This window comes from Myotis daubentonii, chromosome 9 (genome assembly GCF_963259705.1).
Source record: "Myotis daubentonii chromosome 9, mMyoDau2.1, whole genome shotgun sequence".
NCBI lineage: Eukaryota > Metazoa > Chordata > Mammalia > Chiroptera > Vespertilionidae > Myotis > Myotis daubentonii.
Window position 1 is genome coordinate 45,171,900 of NC_081848.1, and position 21,247 is coordinate 45,193,146.

The following is a 21,247-nucleotide window of genomic DNA, read 5'->3' on the forward strand; positions in this document are numbered from 1 at the left end:
TTGCATTGGGTATTGAAGTGGCCTGGCAAATTGCTGAGTTATTTGTCAGCTAAAAGAGCGCATGCTTTATTCTCATAAGTCATTAAGGGCCTCAAGAGACTAAAACCTTCCTGATTCATTTTCAGACACAACGTCAGCATCAGTCCTCTCTCTCCAGAGGCTTACAGTGCGATATAAACGTGGCAGGCATGGATTCATCTAGAGACAGGGAGAAGGATGGGCTGTTCTGTGGTATCTCTCATCTGACTTTCTCCTGGTGAGTCCTGAAACCCTGCCACAGTGAGCTAGCTGACGCTCCTGAAGTCTGGTCCAAGAAAGGGTTAAATTGGGACAAGGGTAGGAAGGATGAGGGAGAGACTTGGTGGGGGTTATTTTATAGCAGCATCTTAGAGTGACCAGAGCAGGTGGAAAGGTCCTTTGTCTTGGGGTTCTTGTTTGCAAATTGCCACTAACTGATTTTGTAGCTATTTACCTGGCTAGCTCCCTTTCCAGAGTCAATTCCTTGGGATCAGAGTTTCTATGATTTATTAACATTGTTGCAAGATCAGGGAGGTTCAGAAATCCAGGAGCAAAGTGGGCACAACCTATTATTCTATGACTCAGACTAACAGCTGAGCCAGGACATGAGGTCAAACTGCTCTTGCCTTATAAATTTTGAGATAAAATATGTACAAGTCCCCCAGGAAATTAAAAGAGTAGAATATATCAGCTAGTCATAAACTTTACATGAACCATAAGTACCTAAGCGTTTCTTTTACTGTGGTCTTTAGAGGAGCCTCTCTATAAACCCCTCCAATCCCATGATTACCTTATTTTGCCTTCTTTCAGCATCCTTTGTAAATCTTCTTAGGCATTCTTTGCTTGACCAAATATTAAAAACTAAAATAAAACACCAGATACATAAAGGTTCTTAGAATATGTTCGTAAAGAAAAACAATTACATATAAACAAGAGGCCTCTGAAAGGAGAATCAATTTTCCCAAGCTCATCCACAAGAGCCTGTCGGAGCCAGGATTAAATCCCAGGCCTCTGGATCCCCAGTCCGGGGCTTGTGCCCCTAAATCACTCTGGTTCCCATGTGACTTCAGTTAAAGGAAAGGTTATGGATTCCAATATATATATCAGTATATTCCAGCTTTGGAAACAATTACTTTTTGTGTCATTTTATCCACATTTATCTGACTTTAGCATTCCCTTTGTTCAAGGGCACCTAAGATATCTCCATTCAAAAATGTGTACTTGTATTTTCTTTTTCAACTTCTCCAACACCTTAATGATGTCGCAAAGATCTCAGCAAGATATCAGAAAATCTTACAGTTCTTTTTTAAGTTGAGATTTTTATCACCAACTTGCCATATACCAAGAGGCAAGCTCACTTCAGTGTCCACACCTAGCAAGGATTAAATGAGTGACTGGCTGCAAAGGTCCTTGAAGAGCATCTAGGAAATAGCATGTTCTCAATATGTATTTTTTTTCTCAGTGTGTTTTTTCTTCATATGAATCCAAACAAACAAGAAGGTTATTGGTTCAGGTAGCATTTTTGCCATAAATTCTAAAACTTAGGTTTTTATAGCCAGAATGACTCTGGCCTTGCTCTTCACAGAACCCTCCCTGCTTTTATTGAAGCTTACTTCTTTCTCCCTTCTCTTTATATTGCCTTTACATTAGCTCAGTTCTCTTCTGTTTTCTCTGACCACACTATGAGACTCTGTATAAAAAAATGGGAATTGTAGCCAGGTGGGAGAGACAGGAAACAAACAAGGCCAGTCAGTCCTGGATCCTAAGGAATCAATTCTGGACGGGAGAGAGGCATGCACAGACTGAGCTCCAGGACCAGAAGAGATGCACTCCATCGCACAGAGAGGGGGCCACTGACTTTCTGGGACCCACAAGAAGACCTGAGTTCTGTACTGCCAGGGAAAATCCAGAAAGGTGTCCTGGAGTGCTAGCGCTGCATCACATGGCATCTCTGTGGCCTTCAGATGCCAAGGGCTCCCAGGTCCCCCTCCTCCTCCAGCCCCAATGAAAGGAATCTGAGATCATGCTGTGGCCTTGCGTTGTTAGAGGTGGTAGAGGAAAGAGAAGGGGGAGATAGTGGTATGTATTTCTGGGACTCTTCTTCCAAAAGAGGGTGCCTCACAAGCCTGAAGCATGTCTGCCAGTTGAAAAGCCTCTAGCCGCTCTATTGTCATCTATAATGAGGAAATGAACATGAAACGGGTTCAAAAACATTCAAGTGAGAGAAGAATAAAATATATAATTACTTCCAAAGGGAAATGGTTGTGAGTTAGCCTCTAGGAATTGAGTATGTAATATGTATAACAAAAATTGTGAGTAAAGGCAATACATGATGGGGGGGAAAGTGCCTAAATGTGGATGAGTAACTTCACAACTATGGGCAAGTGAAGTCTACACATATGCAGTTGGAAGTGTTGTGTGAGTGCATGAACCTACGTGTAACCTGAGTGTTATGCATACATAAATGCTATGTATATGTCAGTGTGGAATGAGCAGGGATAGGGTGTGTGCCTGTCCAAGATTATATAGGTCAGGAGGCAGTGTGTGTACATATTTGTATAATGAGAGTAAGATGGCAAGAGATAGAGAGCTGTCAGCAAGTGTTGTAAGAGTATGAACGGGATCCTGTATAAGGCTGGTGTGGAGGGTCATGAGTGTGTCTATGTGAATAATGAACATTTTGAGAGTATATGACTGTGAAAGTCTGTATCTGGAACAATGCCCTTCCATAGGCTGCATGCTAGTGTACCTATAGAATATTGAGGGAAGAATTCACATGTTTTAAAAAAGGAGGAACAGCTCTGTTCCTTTGCAGAAACATATGGTTTCTTGGTTGCTGTTTTTGCAGCAACTCTGACAATGAAAAGCTGCTGTCCAGAGGCAATCATTTCCTCCACATCCCACTGCCCCTCCCCTCCCCCTCCCACTCCCTTGGTGACACACATAACTCAAACTAACTCTGGGAGTTGCTCTCATTATTCAGTGACACATCTGAATTAAACAACATTTTCAAGAATATATTTAAATAAATACTTCCAAGAGCTATTGATAATTCAAACTCCTGGTGTCCTTTTAACAACTCTCTATGAATTATAGCTAAAACATTCCCATTCAATTATGCTTATAAGACGTTAAACTTGTGAAAAGTACAGTTGAAATATTTTCCTTGTAGCTAATTGGTATTTTTGAAGTATTTTTCAAATGTCTTTCTTCTTCCATTCAACAGAGGGAAATAGTAGCCCAGCCGGTGTGGCCAGATGAGCCTAAAATGTAAAGAAAGGATGTTTGCTTGCATTTTCCCCAAAACAGTGACTTCATGAATGCATCCATTTCCAACTGAGAACACATCATCTGCTGTGTCTCTCACTCCTTGGTTTCCTCTCTTCCAGTAAGTGCAACTCTCAGAAATCTCCAGATCAGAAGGTCTCACCTGAAAAGTGTCCTGTTTCCTCCTGCATGGGATTATTCAATGTCACTCGCCCTGCTTTCTTCCTCCTGACTGGCATCCCTGGTCTGGAGAGCTCCCACTCCTGGCTAGCTGGGCCCCTCTGTGTGATGTATGCTGTGGCCCTTGGGGCCAACACAGTGATCCTGCAGGCTGTGCGAGTGGAGCCCAGCCTCCACAAGCCCATGTACTACCTCCTGTCCATGCTGTCCTTCAGTGATGTGGCCATGTCCATGGCCACACTGCCTACTGTGCTCAGAGCCTTCTGCCTCAATGCTCGAAACATTGCTTTTGATGCCTGCCTAATCCAGATGTTTCTCATTCACTCCTTCTCCATGATGGAGTCGGGTATTCTCCTGGCCATGAGCTTTGACCGCTATGTGGCCATTTGTGACCCCTTGCATTATGCCACTGTGCTCACCAATGGAGTCATTGTTGGAATGGGTGTAGCTGTAACTGCTCGGAGCTTCATCACCCTCTTCCCTCTTCCCTTCCTTATCATGAGGCTGCCTATTTGCAGGTCCAATGTTCTTTCCCACTCCTACTGCCTGCACCCAGACATGATGAAGCTGGCCTGTGCTGATATCACTATCAACAGCATCTATGGACTTTTTGTTCTTGTGTCTACCTTTGGCATGGATCTGTTTTCCATATTCCTCTCCTATGTGCTCATTCTGCGCTCTGTCATGGCCATTGCTTCCCACGAGGAACGCCTCAAAGTTCTCAACACATGTGTGTCCCATATCCTGGCTGTACTTGCATTTTATGTGCCAATGATTGGTGTCTCCACAGTACACCGCTTTGGGAAGCATGTCCCACGCTACATACATGTCCTCATGTCCAATGTCTACCTTTTTGTACCTCCTGTGCTCAATCCTCTCATTTATAGCGCCAAGACAAAGGAGATCGGCAGAGCCATTGTCCGCATGTTTCGCCGCATCAAAATGTGACTTTCACATATGGCTTTCAAATATGATGTTTATTGTATCATAATGATCATTGATATCATCATGATCATTGTCATCATCATTGTGTGTCATCATCAAGAATAAATAGATATGTGTCCTGGAGAAAAAGTAAAAGATCAGAAAATAGAATTTCAAAACTTGTAACATATGACAAATAGTACTTCAGCAAGCATGGATGGCATTATTAGAAAGATAAATATTAGAAGCAATTGAGAGATTTGACAAAGTTTTATCGAGGAAAATTAATCCAAACTAAGAATAATTTTCTACATAATAAATAATACTAATTTATACACTAAGCCTTTAAAATGCCAGGTTCTGTTCCAAATTATTTTTTGTGCATTAATTCTTTATAATAGTCCTATGAGGTACAGAGAATTAAGTAAACTGTTCAGAGAAACACAGATAATATGCCATTCAGAGGAGATTCAATGCTAGTCTGGCTCCAGTATTTGTAAGCATTATAAATACTGCCTCTCTAATGGCATCACTATTAACATTACCATTGCTCTCCTTGCTTTCACCACCATTTTCACTCTCCAAAATTCATGAACTTTTTTAACTTCGCAATGTGAAATTTGATGTATTGTCAGAACTTGCTATAAGATATATGAACAAATGTGATCCAGGAAAACTGATAGAGTTAGCATCTAGAAAAAAATTCTATCTGTCCACCATGTAATCTTCCTCCAAGAGAAGCAATGTTAAATATCTGAACCATAAACTTCTTTTTTGACATTGTACTAGACACATGACTTACCTTTCTCTTCCTTTTCTGGGATTAAAATTTGCTTCCATACAACGACATGATAACACGTTAGAAATTATGCATTTCTAGAATTTCTAGCTACAAAAAGGCCTGGGATAGACTGAATAGGGCATTGATGATTTGGACATTAGAAAATAATTCTTTAAGACTTTCTCTTAGATTGATTTTCCTTCCATACTCTTTCCTTGATATCAGAGAAGTAGGATTCAATAAAAATCCCTTGGTAATTTTAGTGGTCTCAAACTAAATTTGGGCTTAATTCTAGACTAAAATAAAGGAGATGCCCTACAGCAGTGATAGTGAACCTTTTGAGCTCAGTGCGTTAGCATTTTGAAAAACCCTAACTTAACTCTGGTGTTACTCTCTTCTACCATGCTCTCTTTTATGAAGTTTCTCCCACTTCCTGATCTCACACAGAAATTAATTTCATATAAGTCCACATAATATGGATTTGTGTTTTTTCAATTCTTTAACCTATTTTGTTTATATTAACTTTTCTATGAGTTTTACAGTGAGGCACAGAGATCATGTATTCTATCTTACCAAAAGTATTATTCTAGGTTCTTCTCTCTCCATCAACCTACCCAGCATGGGCCTAGAGCAGTGATGGCGAACCTATGACACGCGTGTCAGAGGTGACATGCGAACTCATTTTTTTTGGTTGATTTTTCTTTGTTAAATGGCAGCCCTGGGCGTGGCTGACCCTCAGTCTTACTTTCTGAGTACCAGTCCTGCCTCACGAAGCTATCTCCAGACCTGATCAGATCTGCTCAGACAAGGCCACTATGCTGCTGCAGTTACAGTTCAGTGGGACAAGATGTGCACTTCACCCAGAAACTGTTTTTGAAAAAATAAATAGGAGCAGGGCACAGAGGGTCTATCTTCTGAGTTAGGTGCTCATGGATTTGTCAACGTAGGAGTGGGTGCATGTGATTTGTGTTCATATTTATAAATTGTTTCTTTCTTCTATTATCCATGAAAAACCTGTTTATCAACTATATTGAATAAATACAAGATATAAATTATCCATTAATTATTTTATTAGGTTTTTTGCACATGTGAAACTCAGAGGTCAGTTGGTACCAGCTAAATATTTGATATTTCACTGAAAATTGCATGAACTTCCAATACTCTTCAAATGGAAAATATAATCCCCTTTCAAAACTTTTATAAATTTCTGGTTATGTTTCACTTTCCTAAAGCACTGGTGTGTGACAGGCTTTATTAAACGTTTAGATGACGAAGAGATCTCAGCTAATATAAATGCAAAAAAAAACAAACAATAGAATTAGTTATTAGACAATCTTGATGTTACATAATTTACTGCCAGCCATTTAGCTGAGAACATTTGTCTCCAAACTGTTTTTCAGCCTTCATCCCTCCTAGCAGAGATATGTAGTTACTGTCCTTTACTCAACCCCAGGTCTAAAAAAAAAATGTGGAGGATTTTGGAGGGGAAAAGACACAATTTTGGTGGAAAACTATTTTTCTTACAAGCTTCTTTGTTTGCTTATAATAAACATAACAGCTCATTTATTTACTTATTTATTTATTCACTCAACATTTATTGAAACCTAAAATGTGGCAAGCATGGTATTAGGTCTGAAGGCTCAGTGATTATGGAGTATAGTCACAAGTTTTATGAGAGCAACCTACCTGAAGACAGATGGAAGGGGTATATCAAAGGCTCCTGAGATGTGTTCAATAGGTACATATTTCTTTTCAGTACCTCTTGCAAAGCTGCACTGTGTGTTGAGTGGGTGATCTGTATGGAGGAGTGTTACTGCTGGAAATGGAGTACCCATCCCTGTGAACTATTCAAAGGCTACAGATTTAAGGTAAACCTCCCATATTACTGGGCTAGGAGAAATGAGCTTCCTACATGGCAATCTGCATTTTTACAATGAAAGACAAACTCTAAACAACCATGGATCAGAGTCAACTTTAATTATTAGTTTCAACAGTGACAGAGACAAATTATTCTGTAAATCTTAAACAGTTTAGAACTGATAGATGATAAGTGGCTTTTTCTGTATTTGACACGACATTATGAAAACAAATCTTTTGTATAACATTAATACAAAAAATCTGAGTCACCAATTTAATAAACAAATCCTTTTCTAAGTGTAAAAGAGGCAAGTAAAATAAACCTGAATTTCAAGTAAAGAAACTCCTTAAACAGATCCAAACCTTATATAATTAGAAACACTAGATTGGAAATATTTCCCATGTCAATTACTCAGCTTAGGAATGGAGACTGATGGTACATTCAATAGGAAATATCACTCAACATTTAGAATCCAAATATCTACAAGAACATGTTTACAAATGAAGTAGAAAAATAAGTTCAGGGTTATTAGGGGAAAGGAGATTTATAAGACACAAGTCAGGTATAAATTGCACAATCGGGTACTATTTTTAAACCCATCCTGATTTATATCCAATGTAATTTCTTAAAGAGCCCCCTTTGCCTTCAGTTCACACAAAAATATTATAAACATGTTTATAATTTATCATTTACTTAAATATCAGTATACTACTTGAATACTATTTGACCAGTTTGAACAAATACAATTTATCTAAAAAAAAAAGCAAAACTTTATTTCTGTCTGTCAATTTTCTTTAAATTGTCAATATTTATTAGGCAATAATAAAATATACTTGTATATATACATACACATGTATAATGGATTTTTTTTTCATATTAAGAAAATAACAGCTTATAATTTTCTGTCTGATCAACATACTAGTATATCTCTATAATATATATTCCATATAAACAGGTTATACGTACTGGGTCGGGGGGGGGCACACACATACACACCCCAGTAGTTTTTTTTCCAACTACCAATTGGAGGATGACTCCTCTGTAACACTGAAATAAATTTTTATCACAGTTTTGTGCAGTGATTCCTTATTTATTCAGAGCTAAGCTCACACATTTGTATTCAACTGGTGAGACACACAAAGAAACTTCTCCCAAAGTCACATGCCCTTTGTTATCAGGAGCCAGGCTCAATCTATCTCCACACCCCCAGTACTCAACACAGAGCTGGGCCCATGTTCGTCATCCCATGTATGTTTGCTACATGAATCAATAAGGGATCACTGCACAAAATGCTGACAGAAGTGCTTACTGTGTCACTCTGATACTCATTCTTCCCATCCTCATGCCTTATTCTGTGACTCCTCAATTCTGTGATTGAGATTGAGATGTATTTTTTAAAAATAAACCTAAAAAATACTGAAGTCAGCTATGTGGTTTCTAATATTCAGGTATAGAAACTGAAGCATGAGAATATAAAAAGATTTTTTCTTAAAGAAGGAAGATTCACATAGTAAGCACGACTCTAAGGGCTGTGGGTCAATTTTTGTCCTTGATTTTTTTCATTTATGTTTGTTCAGAACTGTGTACAGAGTTAGTTTACATCTGATTTTTGTCCCCATATTTAAGCAAGGATCATTTGCCAAGGTGCCTGGGGAGAGGATTCTCTGGACTGAGAGGGGACGGCAGGGTAACTTTTCCAGCTCCTCGGCTTTAGGGCTCCCTCAGCTGTTGTGCGAATACTCAAAGTAGCCCTTCTCCTCGAGGCCACTTCTGTGTCTCAGAGCTAAGTCTGTTTGTAGAGGATGCTTGGCTCCCTCCTTCTGTTCTAGCCCTAGAGCTCTACAGGCCTTTCTTCCAAGCAATACAGCAGCTTGAGAAGTTTATGTAGCTGAAGCCGCATTTTCTTGCATCTTCTTCCTCTATAGACTTTCCACCTGTCATCAGAACCTTCTTTCTATCTTACTCAAGAGATGTTTTTGTTTCATGTGATTTCCTTCAGGCTGAGGTGACAGCTTTTCAGAAAGCTTCTGTGCTGAACATTGATGAGGTTCTCAAGTGCTTATGACCACAGCTGCATTGCTTGATTCACTCAAGTGCAACAGGACTTGGACCTGGTAAATACTGTTCCCCGTTTCACTAGTCAATTTCAAAGCCAACTGCCCAAGTTTCTGTTTAGTCCTTTCCTATTGGAGGTGAGGGTTGTGATTTGTTGTTGTTTTAGTTTAAATTTGCTGTAGAAGTAAGTTTTGTTATTACCTTAACTACACTGAATCCCACAACATAATTCCTAATCTTGACTACACCTACCTTCTTCAAGAATACTTAAGGTATCCCTATTATGTGATACTAGAGACCTGGTGCATGAATTCATGCACAAGTGGGGTCTGGCCAGCCTGCCCCAATGGGGTCCGATCTGGGCTGGGCAGGCCGGGGGGAGGGGCCAAAGGAGGTTGGCCGGCTGCCCCCCGCCCCCCATCAGGGTGGGAAGCCAATTGGCAGCAGGGCCGGTGGGTAGGAGGGACTGCAGGAGGTTGAGGGAGGCAATTGGGGCCCTGATCAGGCTGGTTGGCCACTGCAGTGCATGTCATAGCCACCGGTCATTCCAGTCGTTCTGGTCACTTGGCTTTTATATATATAGATTGTTGGATATGTTATCTCTAGGTTTCTAGTCTGGTTTTTGTGTGTGTGTGTTTTGTTGTTATTGTTGTTGTGGTTAATTTGGCATTCATGAGGTATTTAGAGGAGATTCATAGTTATATTTCTGCTATATTTAGGGCATCATCATGTCACTCAATTCCTATGTCTTTATTTTAGAAAAGTTATTTTATTATACTATGAAGGAAAAAAAGCATGGAAAGAAATGTTTATTAAAAAAAGAAGAAGAAGAAGAAGAAGATAACTTTTATCCCAGTGTCTGCTTTCCCCAATCATCCAATGAAGTTGAATTATGCCATGGCCTGTCACTGCCCAGGGAAAGTCCCCACATCATGTGCTTAACCTTTCAAGTGTCTACAAGCCTGAATAGTCTGTGTTGTGTGTGCTTTGCATGAATTATCAGAGGATTCCTCTTTCTTTATGACTTGCGCTCCAGAGATTTTATTTTGTGAATTTCCTGATATCCTCCAGCCACCTCTCCTCTGCTCTAGTTTAAGCTGAAGACTCTGGGCTTAGATTCACTGAAGGCCATGAAAGTCTATATTCCAGCAAATCATGGGTCTAACCCCAAATGCCTCTTGAGCAGACACACCTTGTCATCAATAAGTAGTATTTATTAACCTTCCATTTAGAGTGTCTACTAGCTCCTTAGAAGAAATTTAATCTTCCCCTAGTCATGCCTGAGGAATGGCAACATATGATTTTTTTCACAAAACTTTTCTTCCAGTTTTAAGCTTACTAATTTCAGGTAGTTCATAATCAATATGACAAAGACATGTTTCATTTTATAGGACTCTTGAATGCTCTTATTTCAAAAGTGTAAAGTTAGTCATAGCTATCATATGTCTTTAATTTTTAAAGTTTAAAGGTTAAAAAAATATTATTACTTTAAAAAGTATTGGGTAATACCTATGATCTCAAATAACATAATAATACCCAGCCATTCTATGGTTGATATGTATGCATTAGTTTTTAAAATATATTTGACTAAGAAAATTGGCAACCTGAGACATTTCATTACAATGTAAGACAGCTGATATTTTGAGTTATGGGTTTTAGCCAGACTATACCATACAACTAATGGCAGGTACCCAATCACATGTCCATGGATAGCAGGAAATTGAAATCCTCCAAAAGAATAGCAGAGTACACACACACACACACACACACACACACACACACACACACACACAGCAATAACAACAACAAAAAACACATAGGGTACATGAATTTCCAGAAGCTTTCTTCCTGATCACAGCTTAGATACCAATAACATTTTACGTAGCCTCTTACGAATCTCCTTAGTCTTAATGGAATAAATAATTGGGTTCAGCATTGGAGGAACAAAGAGATAAACCAGGGACATGAACTTGTGCACATGCTCAGAGGAGTGTTTCCCAAATCGGTGAATCATGGACACACTAACCATGGGAACATAAAAGATAAGCACAGCACAGATGTGTGACACACAAGTGTTGAGTGTCTTAAGCCTTTCTTCCTGGGAGGCAATGGCCAACACAGAGTGCAGTATGAGAACGTAGGAGAGAACAATGAGCACTGAGTCTACACCAAAGGCAGAGATGACAATGAACAGGCCATACATGCTATTGATGGTGGTATCTCCACAAGGCAAGCGGATGAGGTCTGGGTGCAAGCAGTAGGAATGGGTCAGCATGTTGGCCTCACAGAACGGCAGCCTCCTCAGAAGAAAAGGCAGTGGGAAGACCATGCAGAAGCTGCGGATGATGATGGATAGGCCCATGTGAACCACACGGATATCAGTGAGCACAGATGAATAACGCAAGGGGTTACAGATGGCCACATACCGGTCAAAACTCATAGCCAGCAGGATCCCCGACTCTGTCCAGGAAAAAAAGTGGATGAAGAACATCTGGGTCAGGCAGGCATCAAAGGCAATCTCTGGGGCATGGAAGCACAAGACAGCCAGTACAGTGGGCAATGTAGAAAAGGACACACCCAAGTCATTGACAGATAACAGAGACAGGAAGTAATACATTGGCTGGTGCAAGCTCTGCTCCTCCTTTATGATGAAGAGAATTAGAATGTTGCCCAGGACGGAGATAGCATAAAGCAGCAAGATGCAGGCAGTTAACCAGGGCTCCAGGCCCTCCATCTCTGGGAAGGCTGTTAGTGTGAAGCTGGTAATGCTTGAGATGTTAGTCCCAAAACTTTTCCTGAGGTCCATGAGTAGCTTTTAAGGAAATACAACCAGAGTGAAGTGAGGTCAGACAGTGGAGGATGTAAAGACCAAGAGTGGTCACTGTTCTCAAGATGGAAGGGACAATGACATTTATATTTGATACCAAAGATCATGAAAGGGTAAGGAATAATTAGATCAGGGGTCAATGGCTCTAGCTCAGACAGTCTGCAGTCTGATCATATCCACAAATGGGTCATGGACTCCAACTACTTCCTCACAAAAATCCTTTGACTTTTTAAATTTTTTTTGGACATTATCTTTTAATCTTCTTTCTCTGCCTTTTGTACAGAAAGATTCAAATCTTTTCCAGTGGTGGAAATTGTTTTTGTCCTTTTTATCTACCAAGTGTTATCCACCATATTCTTTAAGAAGCAAGATACAGCCCTAACTGGTTTGCTCAGTGGTTAGATTGTTGGCCCTCAGACTTAAGGGTCGTGGGTTTGATTCCAGTCAAGGGCATGTACTTCAGTTGCAGACTCCAGTCAGGGTGTGTGGTGGTGGCAACCAATTAAGGTGCCTCTCTCACATTGATGCTTCTCTCTGTCCCTCCCTTCCATTCTGTCTAAAAAAAAATCAATGGAAAAAATAGGCTTAGATGAGGATTAACAAAACAAACAAAAATGAAGCAAGATATGATGAGTCCTCCATGAAGTTCTTTCTTTAATACTCTCTACTTACTAATGCATTTCCTCTGGAACAGGTGAGAACATTTTTGTCTATATTCTGAGCTGAGTCTCCTCTCTTGCTTGCGCTAAAGCATCACTCCTCATCCTCTCTTTGTTGCCTGAGACCTTCACTTATTCACCAAGGGTCCAGAACCTCATGCTCCTTCACTTCTGATTGCTCATGGTTATTCTCTCTGACATGTTTACATCTATTTGCTCTGTTTAGATTAAATATTCTCAAATTGTGCTGCATGTTGGAATCACTTGAGGAAGTTTAAAATATATATAGTCATGTTTTTTTCTGTTTTTTGTTTTGTTTTGTTTTGTTTTGTTTTTTGCTGGAGCCTTGCTCATACCAGTTAAATCAGAAACTCTAGCAGTGGAACTCAAGAATCAGTATTTTTTTAAACTTCTCAAGTGATTCCAATAGGCAGGCAAGTTTGAAAACTAGAAGTTTAGATAATCTCTAAGAGCTTCACATATGTCCTACCTCACAGAAATTTCTTTATTGAGGATTAATTTCAGGATTTACTATCATAGAAAACAAGGAATATCAAAAAGCCTCTTATTGCCCTCACATGTTCTTCTAGTAATCACTCATTTCTCTGCTCTCTTTATAACTAATATCTTCAAAAATACTTTCCACTCATAATGTCCTTCTAATCTCTTCTCTGTGTGGCAATGATCCCAAATGTATGTCTCTAGCTCAGACTTCTCTTCTAGCTCTAGATCAGCATCCAACTCCATATCGACTTAAATAGCTCATCAGCATCTCAACACAACAAATTCGAAGTTGAACTTTTTAGTTATCACCATACTTAATCCTCTCAAATATATATCATCTTATAAAAAGCCATCACCAGGCCAGAAAAACCTCATTTCTCTCATGCCCAGATATAATTACTCTATTACTACCTCTTGAAAATATACTTAACACTGCTTTCCTCTCTATTTCACTTCCAACTATAATTTATCACTAAGCATCTTTCACTTCCAACTATAATTTATCACTAAGCATCTTTTACCAGGATTTCTTCAAGACCTTCCTTGGTGATTGACCAACTTAATGTCATGCCCCTCTCTAATGCATTATTCACAAAACAGTTAAATTATTTGTTTATAATATAAATAAAAAGATGTTATACTCCTACTGAAAAATCTTCCAATGGCTTCTCTTTCCTTTTGAAATAAAATTCAAATAGAATTCAAGCATCTTTACTATGGCATACAGCAGCATTAACACTACCTGAAAACTTACCTTCCAATTATTCTAATCATCCATTACACCTCTGCTCATGGTCGTATGTCCCTGTTGTATGTCCTCAGACATATTTTTATTCATGACTTTTATCACACTTTAGAATTACAATAGATTATTATATATTTTTGGTTATGTAATTAATATCTTTCTCCCACAATAAATTATAAATTCCCATAATTGTCTGTTTTCCTTCTTATTTTATCCTCAATGCTTAGCCATGTCACTGTGCATAGAGCCCTGGATTAGGTCTCAAGAATTACCAGTTCTAGTTCTAATCAATAAATACTGATTACACAAATAAATTATTTTAGAAAGAAGGTATTATGAGCTTCTTCAAATATTTGTACGTTAATCACTCAGAACTTTGAAGCTATGAATGAGATTTCTACAGACCTCCGTGAGGGAAGAGCTGAAATCCCCATTTACCTCTGAGGGCAGCTCTGGTAGATGGGAGGAGAGAGACAGGTGAAGTGTCTGCTAGAAAAGAAACACTAAGAGCTCTGACACTGCACCCAACCTTCCTGCCAGCCTCTACCCCCTCCATGCCCTGAGCTGTAAAATTGCCTCTTAAGAGTCCCCCTGAGCCCAGTATATCCCATGGCTCAGAGATGGCTGGGGCAAGAGGGAATACAAAAATTGGGGGTGGATGGCTACTCTGTGACCTGACATTTCTTTGAAACTGTGAGGTTTCAAAGAAACTAAGAGTTAGAAGTGGATTGTTCTTCATTTTAAAGAGGAGGATATGATGCCCGGAAATAATCCATTCAGTAGGTGAAAACCAGAGCTGGATTGAATCTCAGGTCCTCTGACTCTCACAGCAAGTTTGAAAGAAAAGCAGTTTCTGTCATATCTTTCAATTCACTTTCCAAATTACAAAAATACTCCAAATTACATCGTATTATTTCCATTACCAGTATGATAAAGTTCAAACTTTTATACGGGCCTGTGCTATGATACTGCCTTCCTTTCAAATTTTATCTTGAGCCATTTCCCCTTTGTTTTTTTGTTTTTCTATTGCAACCATAATCATCTTTCAGTTCCTTGACTATGCAAGGCTTACTCCTTCCTCATGGCCTTGGCAAATCTACTTCCCATGTCTTGGAAGCTTTTCCCCATTTCTCTTCCCTTCTCCTGGCTAGCATCTTATCCATTAGCTAGATCTTAGCTTAAACTGCCCTATGGAAGATTCCCCTAACCTCTTAGCCTAATAAATGTTTACACTATATTCTCCATTGGTCTTTTCCAGCACCTGCAGAGTTGTGATTATTGATTTAATGCAAACAATAAATTATGTATCCAATGCTTCTATCCTACATTACTGTGTAAATTCCATGAAAGATGAGACTATGTCTTTCTTATGCTCTAATACACTCAAAGCACTCAGCATAGGGTTTAGCAAATAGTAAGCATTCAAATAATATTTTTGCCATAATTAACACTATCAGTATAATATCATCAGCCTTCTTTCCATCTGGAAAATGAGTTGCCACGGTATTTGGTGAATCATGTTTTAGAGTACAAAGGACATGAATACATCTGTTTAATTTATGCTGTTTTGTCAGTGTTTCTAGATTCCTATCAACTCCACAGTGCAGAATGACCTGCACTTGGTTGTTTACTTTTAAAAAAAATTATGTATTTTTGCCCAATCTAAACCATCTATTCATTTCTAGAGAGAATCTTTATAAAGTAACAGTATCACTTCCTACCTGAATTAATCTAAGCCAGTGTGCACCAGAGAAACCTTTGGCCCTACAGGCTGTGTGAGCATGTCCCTTCTCTGGCCTACCACATGTAGTGATCGTGGCATCTTACCTCACTAGGCGATAACTATTTGCATCCAGGTATACTAATTGAGCGGTTTATGTGTTGGTCAGCCCCTGTGCCTTATGAAATGGATACCACTGTTTTGCCTATAAGAAAACTGAGACACACAGACTTAAAAAATTTTTCCAAAAAGTGTAAGTGGCAGAACTGGCATTTAAATCTAGGCACTCTTTCTATTTTGTTTGTTAGTTTATTTTGTTCATTTGATTCCACTTAACAAGTAAAATCACTTATGCTTATTTCACTTAGCATAATACTCCACAGGTCCATCCATGCTGTTGCAAACAGCAAGATTCCTTTCTTTTTCATAGCTGCGTAGTACTCCATTGTGTAAGTATACCATGGCTTTTTTGTCCACTCATCTACTGATGGGCACTTAGGTTGCTTCCAAATCTTGGCTATTGTCAATAATGCTGCAATCAACATAGGGATGCAAATATTCTTTCAAAATAGTGTAACCGTTTTCTTTGAAGTATAAATGCTGGGTCATAAGGTAGTTCCATTTTTAATTTTGTGAGGGAACTCCATACTATTTTCCACAGTGGCAGTGCCAATCTGCATTTTCACCAACAGTGCTTGAGTGTACCCTTTTCTCCACATCACCAGCACTTGTGTGTTGATTTATTGATGGTAGCCATTCTGGCAAGTGTGAGGTGATATCTCATTGGAATTTTAATTTGCATTTCTCTGATGATTAGTGACTTTGAGCACCTTTCCTTATGTCTATTGGTCATCTGTAAGTCCTCTTTGGAGACATGCCTATTCAGGTTCTTTGCCCATTTACTAATTGGATTTTTTTGGGTTTTTTATAAGTATTTTCCTCATTGAGAACTTATATCTCAAGCAATGTACTAACCATCTTACTTACATAATTTCTAAACTATAAAAAACATAAGCTGGTTATTTTTGTAGTAAGTTTACAAATGATTAAAGTAAGGCTCAGAGAGATTGGGATTTTTCCAAGGTTTTCATTGATCTTGGACAAAATTCACACTCTTTTTAATATAAACAAGCAATCCATTTGTTCAAGAAGCATATGATTCAAATAGGGAATTACATACAGAGAAAGACAGAATCATATCTAGGTGCTGTGGTCTAATGCTACACAAATACTTTAGAAGTGAATAAAAATAACAAAACAACTGTTTTTCCACTGTTGGAGGTGAGGGACCAGGTAGATGGAGGGCAGGTAGTAAAGAAAGTGCTGGAAATGCTGAGTCAGTGTCTGTTTTCATAAATATTTAGAATGATCTGTAGTTTCAAGCATATTAAAATTGACAAGATATTTCAAGTAAAGGCTACCAAAACAAAAATACAGAGGCATAAAGCAACTTGTTGGCCTAACAATCACATGTAGTTCCATATAGTTGGAGCAAATTTTTATTTTGGGGGCATAGAGAGATAGTTAGGAAGAATGAGACATAAGAAATGGACACAGTGGTCATATTTTAAAGGAATTTAGACTTTATCCTTAATCAAAAAAAGCCATTTAAGGCTATGAATGATTTAAGGCTAAGAATTTTAATCAGATAAATTCTTTAGGGAGATCATTCTGGCTGAAGCTTGGAAAAGTGAGAGAAAAGAATGGTGAACATGTGGGCGATATTGCCAGAGTGAAGTGAGGGGTAATACTAAAGGCCCAGAATAAGTTAACAACAACGTTGAAGTAGCAGCAAAGATTGGATAAGCCAAAGTATAATTGGAATTTTCAGGACTTGGGACCTAATTACAAATAAAGGGATAAAATAAAATAGCTCATTTCGCTCTCAAGGTTTGTCACGTTACTAAAAGATTCCTCAAAAAAAGTAGTAAGTAGCAAAGTCCCAAAATGGCAAAATTGTTTCCCCTCATTTTAACCAGAAGACAATTTAACACATTAAGTAAATATACAGATACTATTTTTTTTTTTATAGAGGACAGACTTTTTGTTTCATTAGATACCTTTTCTGAAATCTATTGTTTACATATTTTTTTCATTATCTTACTCATTTGAACTATATTGAGGGATTTTTGAAAATGTGTCCATTTTTTAATCCTAGGATGTGTCAACTATTCTTTGTCTATATTGCTTAATTGCATTTGCAACTTGTAGTATTTATACATATGTTTTCATTATATGCTTAATCTATAGAAATTTTGCTGATGTATTTTTTCTGTATCTCTTTATCAAAACTATATTTGAGCTTTTACATAGCTTTCAAATTTTATTTTTGATTTAAAATGTATAAAAAGAATAATCTATTTCTTAAAATTTGGGGGGAAAGTAAAGAAAAAGATATTGTACTATAGTATGTTGGAGATGGTGGGAGCATAGCTGTCAACTTTCATTCTTTTTTCTCAATTACCACTTAATTATTTATTTATTTATATTTTTTAATTGTCCTCAAAATACCAATTTGTTCAAGATTTTGAATTACTTACAGAATGTTCTACTGTCATTTAAAAAAATCTAATTTACATATATATATGATTATTAAGTTTTATTTTCCATTTAATTTGAATTTCCAGAGGTTGGTGTATTCCATCAGCTTGTTAAAGAATTAGTCATTGGATTACTTTCACTCTTGCCCATTCACATTTATTCACTTCTTTTATTTTAATTATTTTTAATTACTTTATAAAGTATTTTATTCTTTTATAATGTTTTTAATTGAATGCTTCATTTCTTAACTTTTACTCTTTTTTTATAAAAATACCACCCAAATTTAATTATTATTGAAATTTATAATATTTAATACAATTTATATGTGATTACATTTATTTCATCCTAAAAGCTGGGTGGACAGTGTGTGTCATTGAAATATTGATCATAGCATAGCTATACTATTAGCTATTTATACAATTATTATATTGTATAGCATTTTCACATATTATTTTGACATAGTTATTATTTACTTGTGATAAAGACACAAACGAGAGCTTACTTCTCTTAACAAGTTAACTGTGAAACACATTATTGTTAGTACAGTTCACAGTAGATCTCTACAGCTTATTCTACGCCTTGCTAACTAATCTCTTATAAGTCCATTGATTAGCAATTAAATCCTATTTCCACTCCCAAGCCCATAACCATTATTTCACTCTTTGATTCTAACAATCAACTTACATTTTCTTTACTGCATCATATAAGTGAAATCATATCTTTCTGGTGACTGGAGTTACTTCACTTAGCATTATATCCTCAAAGTCACCCATCTTGTTGCATATTGTAGAATTTTATTTTTAAAGGCTGGACTAGTAATTCCATTGTATACATATAGCACATTTTCTTTATGTGTTTATTGGTATGGATTTATGGATTTGGTTTTCCACACCTTGAATTTGCGAATAGTACCACATTGAACATGGAAATGCTAGTAGTTCTTTGAGATCTTATTTCAATTATTTTGGATAAATATATCATATGGTTATGACACCAAAAGTTCCAGCAACAAAACAAAAATAAACAAGTGGCCTACATCAAACTAAAAAGCTTACATAACATGAAAGGAAGAAATACAAAATCAAATATAGGACCAAGGAGGTTAATCTAAATATATAAGAAATGTACAATTCCATAGTAAATGAACAAATGGGCTAAGGAGTTGAATAATCATTTTTCAAAGAAGACATACAAATGCCCAAAAGGTATATGAAAAATGTCCAATGTCCCTAATTATAAAGAAAATAAATATTGAAACCACAAAAAAATCACTTTACACTGGTCAAGATGGCTTTTAGCAAAAAAAACAAAAGATAGCAAGTCTTGGCAGGGTTGTGGAGGAGTCTGGACCTTACACACTGATGAGAATGTAAAATAGTGCATCTGCGATAGAAAATATGATGAAATTTCCTCAAAGAATTAAAACTAGAACTATCTTTGCCATCATACTAGGGAAATGAATCCTTCACCCATTGTGGCACTATTTCCACAGTAATAAGTAGTTTTCTTTGTGATGATTAACTTTAAACAATTATAATAAAATATATATTGTGACAAATTTGGGGACTGATTATGAGAATGTACATTTTTTTAATTAAAAAAGAAAAACTGAGCAACATTTTTTGCTAAATGATAACCCAGTTTACCTTGCCAAAACATGTTAATTAGCATCTTAATTAGTGCCAGGATATCATTAGGCATCTGGTGGCAGAAATCCTGATAGGTTAGTGCCCAAAAGCAAATTTTGAAAGTCTTGTCAAAATAAATCTGGAAAACTGAAATTTGTTGAGTAACAGTAAATATCTTCTGAGTCTTGGCCTTTCACCATGATTCCTGCTTAAAACTTGGTTCCCAGTAGTATTTTGAAAAGCCTCTGACGAATCTCCTTGGTTTTGATGGAATAGATGACAGGGTTGAGCATTGGAACAAAAAGATAAATGAGGGACATCAATGTGTGCACATACTGTGGAGCATGCCTCCCTAGCGAGCTGCCATGGACACCCCAACCATGGGCACATAGAAGATGAGCACAGCTTACATGTGTGATACACACGTGTTGAGTGTCTTTAACCATTCCTCCCAAGAGGCAATGGCAAGTACAGAGCGTAGTATAAGCACATAGGAGATGAGAATTAGTGCAGAGTCCAGACCAAAGGTAGAGATGACAATGAATAGGCCAAAAATATTATTGATGGTGATGTCGCCACATGGCAGGCGGATAAGGTCTGGATGCAGGCAGTAGGCATGAGAGAGTACATTAGCCTTGCAGAAAGGCAACCTCTTCAGAAGGAAAGGCAATGGGAAAACCATACAGAAACTTCGAATGATAACAGACATGCCCATGTGTGCTACACGGGCATCAGTGAGCACTGTGGCATAGCGCAGTGGGTTACAGATGGCCACATAGCGGTCAAAGCTCATAACCAGCAGGATTCCAGACTCTGTGAAGGAGAAGAAATGGACAAAGAACATTTGAGCCATGCAAGACTCAAAGCTGATCTTCCTTAAGTGAAAGCAAAACGTCGCCAGTACTGTGGGCAGCATGGAAAAAGACACACCCAGGTCATTCACTGACAGCAGGGACAGGAAATAGTACATAGGCTGATGCAAGCTCTGCTTCTCCTTGATAATAAAAAGGATAAGGGCATTGCCCACAATGGAAACAGTATAGAGGGTACCAAGGAGCAGAAACATCCAGTGTTGGGAGGTCTCCAGCCCTGGAAGACCAGTCAGGGTGAAAGGAGGAAACTGAGCTGTTGTGGGGGTGACCTCCCATGCTGGAGCTATTTCTTAGATTCTATGACCACTCTCCTGTAAAAAAAAAAAAAAAAGAAAAATATACAATTTTATCAATGGCCTAAACCTAATATTTTAAGACTCTTATATACCATCTCTGCTCACTTAATGACATTAGTCAGTTTTGTTCACCAAATCACTCATTCTTATCTCTCATTGTCACCAACATTTCTGAAATTGTCTGAGTTTTCTAATTTTTTCTAGCTGGCTAAACAGATTATGTTGCCTTTTCTTTACAGCTGTACCTATTGCCACTTTGCTCTTTTTCACATTTAAAGCTATGAACTCTTTATGGGCATAACTCTGTTCAAGATCTAAGGCGAAACTATTCTGTCTTCTTCCTGAGCATTCCATGTATTCATTGAACTATTA

At 37.8% G+C, this 21,247-nt stretch overlaps 2 protein-coding genes and 1 pseudogene across 2 annotated transcripts; 1 reads left to right on the forward strand and 2 right to left on the reverse strand.

The window, feature by feature from the left end:
• Positions 1 to 3,474: 3,474 nt before the first annotated feature.
• LOC132242153 (olfactory receptor 51I2) lies at positions 3,475 to 4,413 on the forward strand. Its single transcript, XM_059711069.1, has one exon. It carries the CDS (start codon positions 3,475 to 3,477, stop codon positions 4,411 to 4,413), a length of 939 nt encoding a protein of 312 aa, XP_059567052.1.
• A 6,522-nt stretch (positions 4,414 to 10,935) lies between these two features.
• LOC132241872 (olfactory receptor 51I2-like) lies at positions 10,936 to 13,316 on the reverse strand. The gene is made up of 2 exons (XM_059710831.1): positions 13,209 to 13,316; positions 10,936 to 11,895 (listed from the first exon to the last, which is right to left on the reverse strand). Exons 1-2 carry the CDS (start codon positions 13,314 to 13,316, stop codon positions 10,936 to 10,938), a joined length of 1,068 nt encoding a protein of 355 aa, XP_059566814.1.
• A 6,600-nt stretch (positions 13,317 to 19,916) lies between these two features.
• On the reverse strand, positions 19,917 to 20,855 carry LOC132242154 (olfactory receptor 51I2-like; annotated as a pseudogene).
• Between the last annotated feature and the right edge of the window lie 392 nt (positions 20,856 to 21,247).